This window comes from Notamacropus eugenii, chromosome 4 (assembly GCF_028372415.1).
Source record: "Notamacropus eugenii isolate mMacEug1 chromosome 4, mMacEug1.pri_v2, whole genome shotgun sequence".
Classification (NCBI taxonomy): domain Eukaryota; kingdom Metazoa; phylum Chordata; class Mammalia; order Diprotodontia; family Macropodidae; genus Notamacropus; species Notamacropus eugenii.
The window spans coordinates 22,846,382-22,863,084 of record NC_092875.1 but is presented as its reverse complement, the minus strand read 5'-3'; the positions used below and the strand labels follow the sequence as shown (position 1 = coordinate 22,863,084).

The following is a 16,703-nucleotide window of genomic DNA, read 5'->3' as shown; positions in this document are numbered from 1 at the left end:
TAAGGGAGCTCACTAGGATGTAGAGGATCATAGGAAGAGAGCATTAATAACATTCAACAGACATTTATTAATCGCCTTCTGGATACAGGGCTCAGTACAAGGCCCTGGATATACCAGGGGAAAGAAATTTCTTGTTCAGTAGGGGGAAAAACTTGTTCACAGGTAACTGGGGCCTAAGTGAGCAAGGCTAGGGCCAGGGATGGTGTTGTAGGAATTATTCTTTGGCCATGTTAGCCAAGGAGGAAGTTATAGTGCAAGCAGGACAGACCTGAAATGCCCATAAAAGAACTTTCTGTGAAGGGGACCACACTTTCCGGGGGACTGGTCATTTTGAAGATGTGATTCTATTTTCTGCTGCTGGAATAAGGAGGGAGAGGAGGGAAAGGAGAACAGGGGCTGCCCCAGGTCCTCCCTCCAGCCCCCTGTCCAGTATCCTCAAGTTTCCTTCCTCCGAGATAGCATCCTAGAGAGGATGGAGGAAGACAGCCCTGGGTCAGCTTCTGTTCTTCCTTCCTAGATCATGTTTCATTCCTTTGGGAACAAACAAGGTGCCCAGCATGGGATGCTGATCAACACTCCCTATGTGACCAAAGACCTACTCCAGGCCAAGAGATTCCAGGCCCAGTCTCTAGGAACCACCTACATCTATGACTTTCCAGAGATGTTCAAACAGGCAAGTCCCAGCCCTTGGATTTCAGGCTGCCTTCTCTGTGATCCAAACAGATTGATGGATCTTCAAAGGCTAAAGGCTAAAAAAACACTGCGTCCTTTAAGGGCACTTAGTGTGGGAGGGGTCTCTATGGAATTCAAGAAGTCATTTTGTGGTGTCTCATATGTCTGTGTGTGTGTGTGTGTGTGTGTGTGTATACAATTACGTTCTTGAAATTTTTCCATATATAACCATATGTACCATTTGACTTTCATTAAAATGTCGCCATTGTGTTCCATTGGTGCTCATTATATGTCCTACTGTGCACTAGGCACTGGGGGTATGGAAGTCAAATATGAAATCATCCCTGTCCTCAGGGAGCTTTCAGCTAGGACCCACCATGGGCAGACAGTGAATTCTGTAAAGTAGTTCCATGTATTTGAATTTGTACTATTTGAATTTTTAATTATATAAAACATAGCAATTGATTCTAGTCCAGTGGAAAGACTTAATCAGTTGGTCAATCATGTACTGTGTTCCAGGCACTGCCAAGTTCAGGGGATGCTAGAATGAAACGTCTCCTCCTTATGAGGAGTCTCGGTGTTAATGGGTGAATGCATGGGCTGTACGTGTCACCCTTGCAGACTTCACCACCAATGCTCCCATACCCCAGAGGTACAGAGATTATATGAAAACAAGCCTCTCCCTGCAGTGGGATATAGCATTGATGAGTGTGTCCTGCGCTGGGGCCTCGCGGCCAGGAGAGCTGTCCTGGGACGGGTGGCTCAAGACTCATCCTAATGATCCGTTTGTTATCTCCACAGGCTCTCTATAAGCTGTGGGGCCCCTCAGAAAAGCACCCCAAGGATGTCTTGACTTGTACCGAGCTCGTACTGGACTCTCAGGGGCAGCTGGTGGAGATGAACAGGCTTCCCGGAGGGAATGAGGTAAATGGCAACCACCCCAGGTGGGCACAGGGCTGTGCCGTGGTCTTGGTCAACGATCCCTGTCAGCCCTCTGTCCTCTCTCCTCTCATAGGTGGGCATGGTGGCTTTCAAAATGCTGCTCAAAACTCCAGAGTATCCCAAAGGCCGGTACATCATTGTCGTTGGCAATGACATCACTTTCCGAATTGGCTCCTTTGGCCAAGATGAAGACCTCCTGTTCCTACGTGTGTCCCAGCTGGCTCGGGCGGAGGGCATCCCCAAGATTTACCTCTCTGCCAACAGTGGGGCCCGCATAGGCCTGGCTGAGGAGATCCGGCACATGTTTCACGTGGCCTGGCTTGATCCCACAGACCCCTGCAAGGTGCGTTACCATGTCTCTGGCAGGAGAGGGACCCAGAAAAGCAGTGGGATGTTGGATTGGGACTGCTCCTGAGAGTGGGCAAGGTCAGGGAAGCTAGAAGGGAGATTGGCTGGTGGCTGTGGCACCTTCACCTCCCTCTCCTCCATTCAAGGACTGGGCAGAACAATCTCTTGGTCTCTTCTAACTCAAAAAGTCAGTGGTTCTCTGATTTAGTCCATTGCCTCTATGTTAAATATGACCATTAGAACAAGGGACGAGGTGCTGCTTGCTGGCCTCCAAAGAACCAAATGGGGATCACCCCTTGGTACCCTCTTAGGCATGACTTGGGGTCCTTCCTCTCAGAGGTTCCTGTGTATCGGAGGATGATGAGCTTGAACTAGGGACTTAGTGCCCTGAGACTCCTGTCTCAGTGATTTGCTGCTCATCTCAGGTATTATATAACCTGCCTCCTTAGGGTAACACAGGAGAAATTCAGGTCTCTTAAAAACAAAGCAGAATTCTTTGACTTTGACCTTTTAAAACTCTTTGGGCTGCAATCTACTCTATGGAGGGAAGATCCAGACTCTCATGTTGGGAAGTCCCTGGGAGGTGTCTTGCCTGGCCTGACCTCAATGAGGGTTACCGAGTATCAGCTTCAAGAGCTCTCATGCCAGGGCATCATCCATCTAAATCCCAGCTTGGGGACCTCCCTGGAGATGCCTAAAGTAGCTCTGGAGGAGTTCCTGAGAGGGCCTTTCTCCCTTGGGGAGAAAGTAGCTGTAGTCCAACTGCCAGAAGGGTCAGAGGCTAAAGGAGACTGGGGGTAGACCACAGAGTTGCTGAGGGATGTGGTGGTGATGGAAAGAACTATCTGAACCTCAGGCTGGGGGACTGGTCTGTAGATTAACAGGGACAAGATAAGTCCACCCAGCTTCAGGTACAGGGAGAGGGGGAGTATACTAGGCATGGGGTGTCCAGGGATCGAATATAGCTGTCATCTGTGGATCCCTGAGGGGTAGGACAATTGTACCTTCACCCACAACTTGAAAGGATTGGAGAACGAGGGACCCAGGCTTGCCTCACACATTAATAGGGGGGTGTCAATCCATTATGAGACATTTATTAAGCACCTACTGTGTTCCTAGCACTAGACTAAGTGTCCTATAGAAATATAAAGAAAGACAAAAATCCTGTGCCTACCCTGGAGGAACACACACTCTGGTTGGGGAGACAATGTGCAAATAACTTTGTACAAACGACATAGAGACAAGATCAGTTGACAATCACCAAGTCACTAGAATTGAGAGGGATCAAGGAAGAATTCCTGGAGAGGGTGGGATTACCTGGGATGAGGATCCCAGATCCAATGGTACACTGACAGTAGAATCCCAGGCCTGACTGCTGCTGCCACCACTTTTAGGGGTGAGGCTCGATCTCCTTCAGCTGGTCATGGAGTGAGGGTGTTGTGTTATTCCTGAGCATCCCAGAGATCATTGGAACCCTTGCCCATCCTCTCAGGGGTTTCCATTCTAGAACCAACAGTGATGGGAGGATGTGTGGAGCTGAGATCATCCATGGGGTAACTGTGATGCATTTAATTTGAAGGGATTTAAATACCTTTACCTGACTCCCCAAGACTACACCAAGATCAGCTCCCTGAACTCGGTCCATTGCATGCATGTGGAAGAGGAAGGAGAATCCAGGTGAGCAGTTTTGATGGTGGCTGTCCTATTCTCCACCAGCAGGGTCACGGTTATCTCATCTAGTCCCTAGTTAATAGACTCAGATACAATGTCTTGTGGAGCCCACCACATGTTTTGTTTGACCCAGGATAGGAATGTCTCTAGTTGTGATGGGATGGCAGATTTAGAGACCAATCCATAAGTATTTATTCATGGCCTACTGTATGCTGGGCACTGAGGATGCAGGTACACAGAATGATATGGTCCCTCCCTCCTGACAAGAAGTTTGTGTTCTGATAGGGAACTGTCCAAATGGAGACTGTATAATTATAAAGTGAATAAATGGAAGGGTGGACAGAGTGATTCGTGATGAGGTAGCTTGGGAGGAAAGGCACTTATAGCTGGTGGTAGGGGATGGTGGGGGGGCTGGGCTGAAAGAAAGACCTTCCTGTAGTAGATGGCGATTGACTTGTCTTTTACAGGAAGAGAGGGCCCCTGAAGCGGAAGTGAGGAGGGGGTACATTCCAGGCATGAGGGATGGCCAGTGCAAAGTAGACAGAGAAGTCAGATGTGAGCCCCTGTCCTCAAGGACTTTGTAACCCAAGCTGTGCGAGGGAAGTCTCTGTAAACAATCAGGGATCCAAATGAGACCTTGAGATTTTACATTTGCCAACTTTTCTTGGCATCCCTTGCCATGGGGCAGAGAATTCTTGAGCTCCATAAGTCTATGAGAATCCTAGACTTGGAGACTGTCAGAGTCTTGACATAGGGAATATCAGAGCACAGGATTGAAGACTGGAGCAGACAGGCAGAGCTCTAGACCCTGCCATTGTATGGCAGAGGAGCCCGGTGCCTACAGAGGTGTGCCCAAGGTAATAATTAGTAAGAGGCAGAAGCAGGAGCAGACCCAGGTCTCCTGGCTCCCAGGTCATGGTCTCCTTGCTGCCCCCCATCATGATCCTGACCCCGAGTCTGACTCCGCTCTTCTCCATTGGTTCTTTACTCCATGTAGGTATGTTATCACTGACATCATCGGGAAGGATGACGGGCTCGGAGTGGAGAATCTGAGGGGTTCGGGCACCATTGCCGGGGAGTCATCTCTGGCTTACGAGGAAATTATTACTATGAGCATGGTGAGTGTCCTTCTCTTGGGTTGCTGTCTCTGGGGCTGGCTGGCCCAGTGGTTTGAGTTGTCCTTCTGGGATCCATAATGGTGTGGCTGCCTCCTCAGATCATGATGGCCCCTTCAAGCCTTAAGGCAGAGGTGGGAAACCTGTGATCTCAAGGCCCTCGAGGGCCTTAGGTGAGGCCCTTTGAATCCAAACTTCACAGAACAAATCCTTTTATTAAGGGTAATTGACCTCCTTATCTCTGTGGCCTTCAAGGAGTAAAGGAGAAAGCTTTCATCCCCAAACAGGAGAGGAGTCCCACCCTTGGGAAGCCCCCATCCCAAGCCTTTTTCCCTACACTGGGGATCTCACCACCCCCACATATTCCTTGTCACCCCAATCCACCCAAGTAGTAGGGGGAGAAACATAGACTCCTATATTCTATGTCATCAATAAATTCACCATATTCCGTTTTATAGAAAGCATACTGAAACATTATGTGTCCCCAGAGCCCTGATCCCTACATGGATCTTCCTTCTCCAGTCACAAGGGCCATGTATAATGTGGCCACCTTCTTTGGAAGGCTGGAGTCCCCAAGCAAGAGAGGCAGTAGTTCCCATTTCTCTGACACAAAGCATTCCCAGGTAGATCTTCCATTTTACAGATGAGGAAACTGAATCTCTGTGGCCAATGACTTATCCTCTGTGGCAGGCTCAGAGCTTGGGTCTCATGGCTCTGATGCTTTTTCCACCAGGCCATATTCCCTCTGTGGGTCTCATGTTAAGACAAGATCGTCCATGAGCAACAGAGCTCACATTTTGTAGAAACGAAAGCAAGAGAATCCAGTGTTGATTCTGTCTCCCTAACCCCCTCTCAGCTCCCCCACCCCTGTTGCATTAAACGACCAGAGGATTAGTTGAACCTGCCAGGAATGGGGCCTTTTAGAAGTGAAGGTGAGGCCTCTGTGCCCCAAGTATGCCTCAGATAGTGCTAGAGATTGTGGGAGTCTAGCCTGGCCCATCTCCTGAAGCAGCAGCAGCAGCAGCAGAGATAGACACCCGTTATCTGGACTGAGAAAATTCACAGCATCCCAGACAGACAGGGCTGTGGTGCTATTTTTTCATGGTCTTATCAGTCAATGAGAGCCCTCCAAGAAACATAGAGCACCCCTGGGTTCTCAAAGGCCACCTATCTGAGCCCGAGCTCAGCCAGTCCTGAGCTCTGAAGGCTTTGCCCTTGGTCCCTAGGGGTGTGTGCAGCCACAGAAAGCACCTTGATGAGTGTGTAAAGGCTCATCCCCGGGTGAGTCACAGATGGGTTTTGGCCACAGTAACCCTGAGAGTTCACCCTCTAAGCCCTAGAGAGGCTGCTACTCTATCCCGACAGAATCCCACACCCTTAAATATCGAAGGATGCCAGGCATGCTGGCCAAGTCAAGTGCAACTTCCCTTCCCTCCCCTCCCCTCCCCTTCCCCTCCCCTTCCCCTCCCCTTCTCCTCCCCTTCCCCTCCCCTCCCCTCCTTCCTTCCTTCTTTTCTTGTTTTTTACAACATTCAGTTCCACAAGCTTTTGAGTTCCAAATTTTCTTCTCGTCCCTCCCCTCCCCTCTCCCCAAGATGGGGTGCATCCAATATAGGCTCTACATATACTTTCACATTAAACAAATTTTCACATTAGTCATGTTGGAAAGAATTACAACCAACAGAATGAACCCCGAGAAAGAAGAAACAGAACAAAATAAAAAAGAGAGGCAGCAAAGAGTGTGCTTCGATCAACATTCACACTCTGTAATTCTCCCTGTGGACAAGGGTAGCATTTTCCATCATGAGTTGCCTTAGAACCTTGCATTGCTGAGAAGAGCCAAGTCTGTTGAAGTTAGTCATTGCACAGTGTGGCTGTCACTGTGTACGATGTCTAGAGTTCTTCTTCAGAGCAGATGTTTCCTGATCCCTCTCTCTCCTCCCTGACCAATGACTCATCTCCTCCTGTAGGTGACCTGCCGGGCTATTGGAATTGGCGCCTACCTGGTGCGGCTGGGCCAGCGAGTGATACAGGTTGAGAATTCCCATATCATCCTGACTGGAGCAAGTGCATTGAATAAGGTAAGCACGGCTCATTGGCATCTGGGGACACAGGAGTGGGGAAGCCAAGGTGGAGGGTCATCACCATTCATTATCTGCTCCTTGTTTCCTGATTGTGGAGATTTGGGGATTCCTCAGAGTTTACCCTTCTCTAAGCCCTTTCCTCTCCTAAATTCTTCCTTTCGCTGGTGCTGGTCTCTCCTCCTTCTGGGAGGTAGGTTGACCAAGATGATTCCATTTAGCATCTCGACAGGAAATCCTGGCAGGAGGTTTCATGCAGGTGAGCAGGGGAACTAGAGGGGAAATACTCCCAGGGGCTGTTTGAAGGCAGTGAGGATGCTCAAGCCTGGGGAGGGGATGATCTGGGCCAGGGGAGAAAATGAGAGCCATTCTATAGAAGAAAGAGTGTGGACTTGGTCCATAAAGGCAGTGGGAAGTAGTCATAGGCTTGGTTAAGGAGGAAACACTTTAAAATCAGGCATCTGCCAGAAGCAGAGAATTTCTGGTCCTTTCATAGCACATTGGGAACTCCTCGTCAGGGGTATTCTTTTGGTCAGGTACAAATGAGACAAGATGATCCCTGAGGTCTCTCCCAATTCTATGAAAGGAATGACTAAATTGGAGACCAAGGATGATAATAGCATCCTATGGCAGGAGCCGAACTCAGGTCCAGCACTCTCAGCACTGAGCCACTTAGATTCCTGTTGGGTCCCCCTTGTATGCACCATTGACGTGGACAAGCGGGAATTGAAAGTCCTGGGTAATTTGGGTGTTCTTTCATCCTTCCCAGCTTCTTCTCTCTAGTCGTCTCTGACCTTAGGCAATTTCATTCACTATTTGAGACAGTTCTGGCTCTTGGTCATTAAATCTCCCTCTTGCTTATACCTCTATTGTCCTATATCTGAGCTGAATGAAGCCACGACCCCACTGGTGGTCAGCTGTCTGGACCAGTACAATGAGCCAGAAACCAGTAGGACAAGCCCTGTGAGTGCACGCAGGCCTACTGGGTGCACAAGCTGTTCCAGGGACTTTGCTTACTTTGGGTTTTGAACCAGGTCCTCGGCCGTGAAGTTTATACCTCAAATAACCAGTTGGGTGGCGTGCAGGTCATGCATTTCAATGGCATTTCCCACATCACCGTTCCAGATGACTTCGAGGGAGTTTACACCATCTTGGAGTGGCTGTCGTATATGCCCAAGGTATGGTATCTGCAGGTTCTCTTACCAGGCCCCACTCACCTTTTCCCTAGCGAGTGTGTCCATCTGGTACAAATTCCATTCCCCTCCCTGTCCCCACAGTGGTGATGAATTATTCTTAGGCTAAGCAGCCCAGTTACTGTTGGGTGGAGCTCTTGGGACCAGGTCATCATCATCATGAATTTGTCCCATCTCTCTTTTCCACCGCCCCTGACTCCTGCCATCACTGGCTGCCCCGTTTGTAGGCATCATTTATACTAATAATTACCCAGTCTCGTCTAGCTGATATTCATTGTTTCACAATGGGAGAGCAAAGAAAAAAGGCTGTATGTAATAGAAATTTGCTGTTTCATATGCAGTTCTGTTGTGTATATGGAAAAGCTCATTTTATTGGGTATTTGCTAAGTTCAGAGTAAAAATAAAATAATACAAGCAATTATATAGCCCTTGACGGTTTGCAAAGCACTTTATAAATATCAACCCGTTTGATCCTTTCAACAGCCCTAAGAGGTGAGGTGCTATCATTATTCTCATTTTACAGATGGAGAAACTGAGACAGGCAGCGATGAAGGATTAAGTGACTTGCCTAGGGTTCCATAGCTAGTAAGGATCTGAGGCTTTATTTGAACTCAGGTCCAGTTCTCTCAAAAATGTGCTGCAGAGCTGCCCATTTAAATTTTAAAATAAGATAGAACCACCCAAAAGAATGCCATGGCATTGCTTTCTAAATACTGGTATTCAGTTCAATAAACCTTTACCAAGCATTTCATGTAATTTTCAAAGCAATGTCTCTGGATGGGATCTTGAGATCCCATGGTAGGCATCTTCTGTAGAAGAGGGCTGGAGGTGAGCATTTCTCCTCAAGCATCCCTTCCTCTCATAGCTGATAGCCGGTGCTGTCTGGGAACTGTAGTACAAACTTATGTTCCCTTAGGGCTGGAGGAAGGGTCTCCCCTCAGATCTTAGATCCATCAGGTACAACCATTCTGTAGGTCTGAAAACTGAGACCCAATAAGAAACTTGACTTTTCATTTCACAAGGCACAGAGCAAATTGGTGACAGAGCTGGGACTAGAATTTTTTTTTAACCATTTAATGACCAAGAATCAATTGTTTTTCTCCCCCTAATTCTTTACACCACCACCACCCCCGCACTGGAAAAAGAAAAACAAAATCCCCGTAACAAACATACAAACAGAACAGATTCTTACATTGGCTGTGTCCAAAGATAACAGAAGGTCCTGACCTCTTCTAGTTTTGAGTAGAGCTGTGGAGGAAAAAATAATTTCTTTACCTTGGTTTTTCATAGGATTGTGCCTCAGAATGAGACTGGAGAATTTTCCTTCTTTTCTTTTATAGGACAATCATAGCCCAGTGCCCATCATCACGCCCACCGACCCCATTGACCGAGAAATTGAGTTCCTTCCTTCCAAAGCCCCCTACGACCCCCGATGGATGCTAGCAGGAAGGCCTCATCCAAGTAAGCCTCGACTGCCTCATCCATCTTCCAGTCTTATGGACTTTTTCTGATCTCTTTAGAAGAGGTCAAGAGTAGTCTTTTGAAGGTCATGCAGAGCATTGGTTGGGGGTGTCTATATGCATTCTGAGCAGTTTCAGAAGCTAGCCACTGAAGATAGTGCCGGAGAATAGTGATAACTACCATGTTCTTAAAGTTCTTGTGGGACTTGGGTGGGATGTGGTTCTGGGGATAAACTAACTGAGAGACCTTCTGGCCCCAGAAGGCAGTGGATCATCTGCCTAAAGTGGTTGTATGCCATCATCACCCAGTCTTGTCCATTGATTGGATTGCTGGACCATGATAAACCTGGTGTGTCAGATTGGAGCTCCCCTTTTTCTCCCTCCTCCATCTCCGGAGAGAGCATTCCGGCACCCAGAAGGGGAGCAGGAGGCAGATGGAAACGCTGCTGAGGTCACAATTCTGAGGGCTGCTTCCCCAGAAGATGTGAGTGTCACGGGAAGCATCTCAATACCATTCATATTCCAAACATGTTACCCAAGCCAGGGCAGAGCATTCCCCTAGATTTTAAATACAAATATTACCTGATTAATATTTTAGATTCTGCCTGGGGAAAGGAATCACCTGCTTGTGTTTATAGCTTTGACTGTGTACGTAGTAGAGGGAATTGTCCGTTGTGTGAAGTTCACCAATTTGGTGGGAAGATTTCTGGACTAGGAGTTAAGAGACCAGGGTTCCACTTATGACTCACACTTCTTGGCTTTGGACAAGTTCCTTGACTTCTGGGTTTTGGTTCTCTCACCTGATAGTACTTTACTTACCTGCCTCAGAGGATCATTGGGAGGAAAGTGCTTTGGAAACCATCATATGCTATATTTGTGCAAACCACTCTTAGGGATTCTTCTCAGTCTTTGTCCCTGGGAGGACTCCAGCCTCTCCTCTCCATGCATGATTCTTTCCTCTCACATGGTGATCCTTCCTCTCTCTCTTTCAGGCACCTATAAACCACCTGATTTTTTTTTTCCTTCCTCAGTGAGAAGCTGTTCCTATCAGTCAGAGGGTCATGGGAAGGAGCCATGGAAGTTTTTCCATCCAGCCCTTCCACTTCCTCAGACAAAGAAACAGGCTGAGAGGGAGTGACCTTCAGGGCCTGGTCACTTGGATCTCCCTGTAGTACATCTCTCTCCCCACCATGCTATACTTGTGCCCGAGTAGAATTGCAATCCTTCCTTGGGAGTATTTTAATTTTCAGCCTTATCTTCATGAAAGGATAAAAGGATTAATATCCCCATCATGAGAATCTTTCTGGTGATCCTGAAATCACACCAGGGGCAGCTTGTAAGGTCTCAGTGTTTAAGGTCAGAAGCAGCCTTAGACCATCTTTTAACTCCTCATTTTACAAAGAAGGGAAGTGAATCCCAGAGAGGGGGAGTGACTTATAATTAATAAGTTCTGGAGCTGCAATTGGGTCCCAGGCCCTTTGACTCCAAGTTCAGGGTGCCAGTACCATGATCTCAGTCTGATGGTAGGGTGCTAAGTTTCGGTGATGGTCAATGGGATGTTATCTCCAAATTTTGAGCTATGTTTTTGTTCTCCCAGTGACCTTGTACAGTTTAAGGTGGACTAGGGAGGGAAGGGGAGAGGGAAATGATTTGTGACCCTGAAAATCAGTCCCAGTTCTCTGGAGGAGGTCAGGATTTGTCTTCTCAGTCCATTGACTCTCTCCGACCTTGGATGAAGCAGCCCCTATAGCACATGCCTCTCCCCTTCTGTTCTCCAGCTGTGAAGGGAGCCTGGCAGAGTGGGTTCTTTGACCAGACCAGCTTCAAGGAGATCATGGAACCCTGGGCCCAAACTGTAGTGACTGGCCGAGCAAGGTAACCGACTACAGATGGGATACCACTCTATTCACCACTTTCCCTCCTTGCTGAAGGAATGACCCCAAGAGAAGGCCAGGAGTGGAGGGTTGGGGAGATGAGGATGACCTTCAGGTGTTAGAAGGGATGTCCCATCCTCAGCTATGACCCAGAGGGAAAGAGGCATGAGTGAATGAAAAAGCATTGATTAATTCGTTATCTGCCATGTGCCAGGCACAGGGATACAGATATGGACAAGTCCCTACCTTCAATGCGCTTACATTCTCATAGGCAGAAACAGCTATCAGCACTGGTGACTAGGGAAGGCAGGCTTGGTTTGGGGGTCCCAGGAATGGTGAGCTAAGCTATGGGCCTGCTCTCCCTGTCCCTGTCCAGGAGCAGAGGCAGTATTGATTTGGTGACTCTGCTAAAAGCAAGGGTGGGGAAGGATGGCAGAATGGAAGGGGTCAGGGTCTCCAGGGTGGGCCGAGGCTGGCCAGGGCTTAGATAAATTTGCACTCCCGTTAGTCCCTCACCAATCAAGTAGAAGTTACAGAGAGGTGAATTCCAACTCAGTAAAAAGCTTCCTGATATTCCAGTCTGTCCAAGAGCAGAACAGTTTGCTCAGGAGGTAGTGATATCAGTGGGGGTGTCCAGGGAGAGGCTGGACAGCACTCCTTGGAAGTGCTATAGAGGGGAATCTTGGACAGAGTCACCTTGGAGGCTCTCTGGTTCTGCAATTTCTCTCGGCCTTTATTCTTGTGTCTTCCCAGACAGGGGATGGTCTTTCCCCTGGCCCTTTCATGTTAGAAAAAGTAAACCCTGGAATGACTCTCCCAATAATGTTCTCATGGTACTTTTCCTAGAAGCCTAGAATGTGACTCCTATGCTTTCCTCTGGTTCACCCCACCACATTGTCTGGCCATCTTTTTCACCACATCCCAGGAAGATGGCAGCCACCATTCAGGCTCCCTGGCCTCCCTTTGAGAACTCATGAGGTCAGGGAGCTCTTCTGTTGTGGGCTCTTCTTGAGGTCTGCCCCCTACCCAGTGCCCGCTCACCCCTCCACTGTTCTCAGCCACTATCCTGGTCACCCTTTTCTGAGCACGCTCTTGTCAGCGGCCTTACTAGAGTCAGTCAGGAAGCATCTATTAAATGTAAGCACTGGTGACACAAAAAAAGGCAAAGGAGGTCTGCCCTCAAGGAGCTCCCAGTCCAGTGAGGGAGGCAACATGTACACAGGATGTGCAAATTGTTTGGATGAGTTACAGACAGAATCAATTGGGAATATTCAAGAGGAGAAGGCACTAGAATTAAGGATTTGGGAAGGCTTCCTGTAAAATTTGGAATTTTAGTCAAGACTTAAAGGGAGCCAGGAAAGCCTGGAGGTGGAGATGAGGAGAGGGAGAGTTCTAGGCACAGCGGACAGTCACAGAAATGCTCAGAGATGAGAGAGAGAGGGAGAGTCTTGTTTGTGGAACAGCCTGGAGGCCAGTGTCACTGGATCTTAGAGTATGTGTTGAGGAGTAAGAGTTAGCCCCTGTCTTGCCCCTAATCCCAAATAGGATCAAATAGATGAATAGGTATCCCCACCTATGAACAACTTATTACTTAAAATTATTGGTATTTTTTCTTTAAATAAGGTAATTGGCCAATCTTAAAATAGAATTTAATACAGTAGGCATTTATTAAATATCTACTGTGTGCAGATACTATGGAAGAAAATTGTAGGTAGGACCTAGCCTCTGCCTTTGGAGAGCTCACAGTCTCCTTGACACCACTGTGTCACCCTGGGGTGACCTTGGGCCCCTAGGTACTTAGTATGTAGATGTAGAGTCCAGGCCTTCACTTGGGTTTCTGGGAGAGATTCTAAATCTGAATCTCCCAGCGTGGTAGCTCTGAGAAAGCCCCACACCACCATGTCCCAGCAGGCTTCTGTAGCCTTATGTTTTGCAGGTTAGGGGGAATTCCTCTTGGAGTGATAGCTGTGGAGACTCGTACTGTTGAGATGGTGGTCCCTGCTGATCCTGCTAACCTAGATTCTGAAGCCAAGGTGAGTGTGGGAGGAAGGAGGGGAAGATCTGGAGGGGTCAGCTAAGGGGAGGTTATGGGGAGGAAGGGTCCAAGAGTCGTTTCAGTCTCTAATACTTTTACTTACAAAACCCATCCTCCAAACCAAGGCCTTTGACATTACCCTCTAGAGGCTGTACTGACTTTTCACCTTCCCCATCTTGGTTCCTTCTTCCTAAATTTGGGTCTATCAAAAGCCAGGTATCTGATGCTGCTGGCATCGTCAGATCCCCAAGGAACAGGAGACCTTTCCATGAACAGCCTTGCTTGGATTTTTAAAGTATCAATCCGACAAGTCAGTTAGGTGCCTGCTCTGTGCCAAGCACTATGCTAACTGCTGGGGGTACAGAGACAAAAAACAAGACAACTGCTGCCTAGCTTACATTCGAAGGGGGGAAATGATATGTATACATGAAGGTCTGTACCAGACATGTACAAAGGAGCTCCTGGATAATCTTGGAGGGAAAGAGCCGAGTTAGTCCTGGGAAAGGCCTCTTACAACAGGTGACCCTTGAGGGAAGTCTTTAGGGAAGCCAAGGGATTCCAAGAAAAAGAGGGAAAGTGAGACAGTATTTCAGGCAAAGGTATGGTGATGGGAGATGAAGTTTATTCCTACAGAGCAGAAAATAGACTAATATGGTGCGACAGTAGGGTGTATAGAGACTAGTCCTGTGTGAGAAGACTGGAAAATGATAGGGGCAAGGTCATTGTTTTATGGATGAAAACAAGCTGGGCAAGTGCTTAAGTGACTCGTAAATGACACTCATTTAATCAGTGTGAGGCAGAATTGGAACCTGGGTCTTCCTGACTTCAAATCTGCTGTCCCATTTATTTCGCCATCCTGTCTGGTCAGGCTCACACTTTATAGACATCACTTTAGTGTCTAAGCATACGGTGGGTTAGAGGAGAGAGAGACTAAGAGGCTATTGCAGTAATCCAGGCAAGAGGCCCAAAATTAGGGTGTTGTCTGTGTGGTCTAGAAGAAGACAACACTTACGCGAAACGTTGTAGTGCCATCTTGGATATGGCAGATGAGAGTGAGGAATCCAGGCTGACTTCTAGGTTGTGAGCCTGAGGGATTGAGAAGATGGTGGTGCCTTCTATAGTCATAGAGAAAGTAGGAAGGGGGGAACCTTTTGGGAGGAAAGACAATGAGCTCAGTTTTGAACATGGTAAGCTTGAGTTTACAATATCCTGTAGGAATTAGTGATGAGAACAGAGACCAGAAATGGGAACCGTCTGCATTGAGATGATCTTTGTACCCATGGCAGCTGATGAGATTGCTAAGCAAGCCAATCTAGAGAGAAAACCAGAGAGAACCCAGGAGAGCGTCTTATTTTGGTCCAGGGGCTCATATGTTAATCTTGTTTCCCTCGGGCTGCTTTCATCATATTGGCATAGGGAGATGAGCTTTCCCATTGAGCCCATGTGGGCAAATACACACCTGAGTCAGCTTGTTCTCCTGTTTATTAACGTCACCCAAGGGCGTGGTGACAAGCCTGGACCTCCCTCACCACATCCTGGCCTTCCGAGCCTAAGAACTTGTAGACTGTGCACAAGTTGTCCAGTTGCTCTGTGTTCAATACTGAGGGAGACGTGAGAAGGTTGGATAAGCCAATGCCACATCCATGTGTACATCATGGTGAGGCTCCCAGTGGAACAGAGGTGACTTTGGCCAGCAGGGGCCATTTGTTTTGGTTTGTTTTTTATTCTGGCCTTATATGACACCAAATCAGAGGAGCATTTCCACATACAAAGTAGAAGAGAAGGAGAGGATTAGATGAAAAATTATAAGTCGGAATTATGAAGCATGTGCTTTTCTTTTTAAACACATAATAAATTCTGTGGGTCATTTTCAGTGCTGTTCAGGTTAGCTGATCTGCATTTCCTATAATGCTTCAATGACTCTCTTTTCTCACTTTCCCTTTCCATTTTGGCAACTCCTTCATTGAAAGGAAGAAAATAAAATTGTATTAGATGTAGTCAAGCAAAACAAAGCAACAAAGGAAAAAAGAAGTTTCCAGTGTGTTTACTTAAAAACCCATCCTCCAAACCAAGGGCTTTGATGTTACCCTCCGGAGGCTCTATGGACTTTTCACCAACCCCATCTTGGTTCCTTCTTCCTAAATTTGGGTCTATCCAATTTTTGTGCTTCTGATGCTGCTGGTGAGGGTGATGATGATGTTTGGAACATGACAATATTGATGATGGTGTCAGTTAATGGTGATGATGGCGGTGTTGGGGATATTGATGATGGTGGTGATGATGGTGATGATGGTGATAATGGTGATATTGGTTTTAGTGATGGTGATGATGGTGATAATGGTATTGGTGATAAGGATGGTGATATTGATGATGGTGTCAGTTAATGATGATGATGATGGCGGTGTTGGGGATATTGATGATGGTGGTGATGATAGTGATGATGGTGATAATGGTATTGGTGATAATGATGGTGATATTGATGACGGTGATGGTGATGGTGTTAGCGATGGTGACGGTGATGGCATTTCTCCATTCCTAGAATGCTGGTAGGAGCTAATAGGGACACGACTCCCCATCAAAACTCTCCACTTGCTGTTTGGGGGGAGGGGCAGCATAGTGTGTTGGAAAGAATGCTAGGCTAGGCAGCCAAAACCCTTGGGTTTCTCATACCTGGCTAGTCATCGCCCAGTGATTTAGGACAAATAACTCGTGATAATTGCACCAATTTCAGAGTTGCAAGAGGATTAGATGAAGTATGTGTGAAAGCACTCCGAAAAGTAGAGCTGTACAAATACAAGCACTAAATGCCAGAGTAATAAGCATTTATTAAGCACTTACTGTAAGCCAAGCACCGGGTGGAAACTAACCAGTCCTTGTCCTCAGAGAGATTACCTTCTATCAGGAGAGGCAGCGTGTACATCTATGAGTATACACAAAATAAATACGAGGCAGTTAGAGAGGGGAGGCCCTGGAAAGGGCTTGAAGTAGAAGATGCTATGTGAGCCAAACCAGATTCTAAGAGGCAGAGATGAGAAGGGAGGACATTAAAGTCATGGCATTGTCAGGGGTGGTGGGAAGGGCGGTTTGGTTTGTCCACAGTGTGTAAACGAGGGGTCATGTTTGACAAAGCTGGAGTCAGATTGGGAAGGGCTTTGAAAGCCAAGGGGGGCATTTATATTTAATCCTCGAGGAAATAGAGAACCCCTGGAGCTTGAGTAGGAGGTGATAGAGTCAAGTCTGTGCTTAATGGAAATCACTTGGGCAGTTCTATGGATGGTGGTTTAGAAATGGGAGACTCTGCAGACAAGGAGA

The 16,703-nt window shown here is 47.4% G+C and overlaps 1 protein-coding gene across 4 annotated transcripts in view; it reads left to right on the top strand.

Moving 5' to 3' along the window:
* ACACB (acetyl-CoA carboxylase beta) overlaps nucleotides 1–16,703 on the top strand; it is a 110,389-nt gene that overhangs the window by 85,432 nt on the left and 8,254 nt on the right. For 3 of the 4 annotated variants that reach the window (XM_072600173.1, XM_072600174.1, XM_072600175.1), the window contains 10 exons: nucleotides 518–673; nucleotides 1,474–1,596; nucleotides 1,688–1,957; nucleotides 3,542–3,639; nucleotides 4,631–4,751; nucleotides 6,719–6,829; nucleotides 7,864–8,007; nucleotides 9,363–9,483; nucleotides 11,261–11,357; nucleotides 13,293–13,389. In XM_072600173.1, coding sequence (XP_072456274.1) covers nucleotides 518–673; nucleotides 1,474–1,596; nucleotides 1,688–1,957; nucleotides 3,542–3,639; nucleotides 4,631–4,751; nucleotides 6,719–6,829; nucleotides 7,864–8,007; nucleotides 9,363–9,483; nucleotides 11,261–11,357; nucleotides 13,293–13,389 — 1,338 coding nt within the window. The other variant, XM_072600176.1, reaches the window with a different exon arrangement.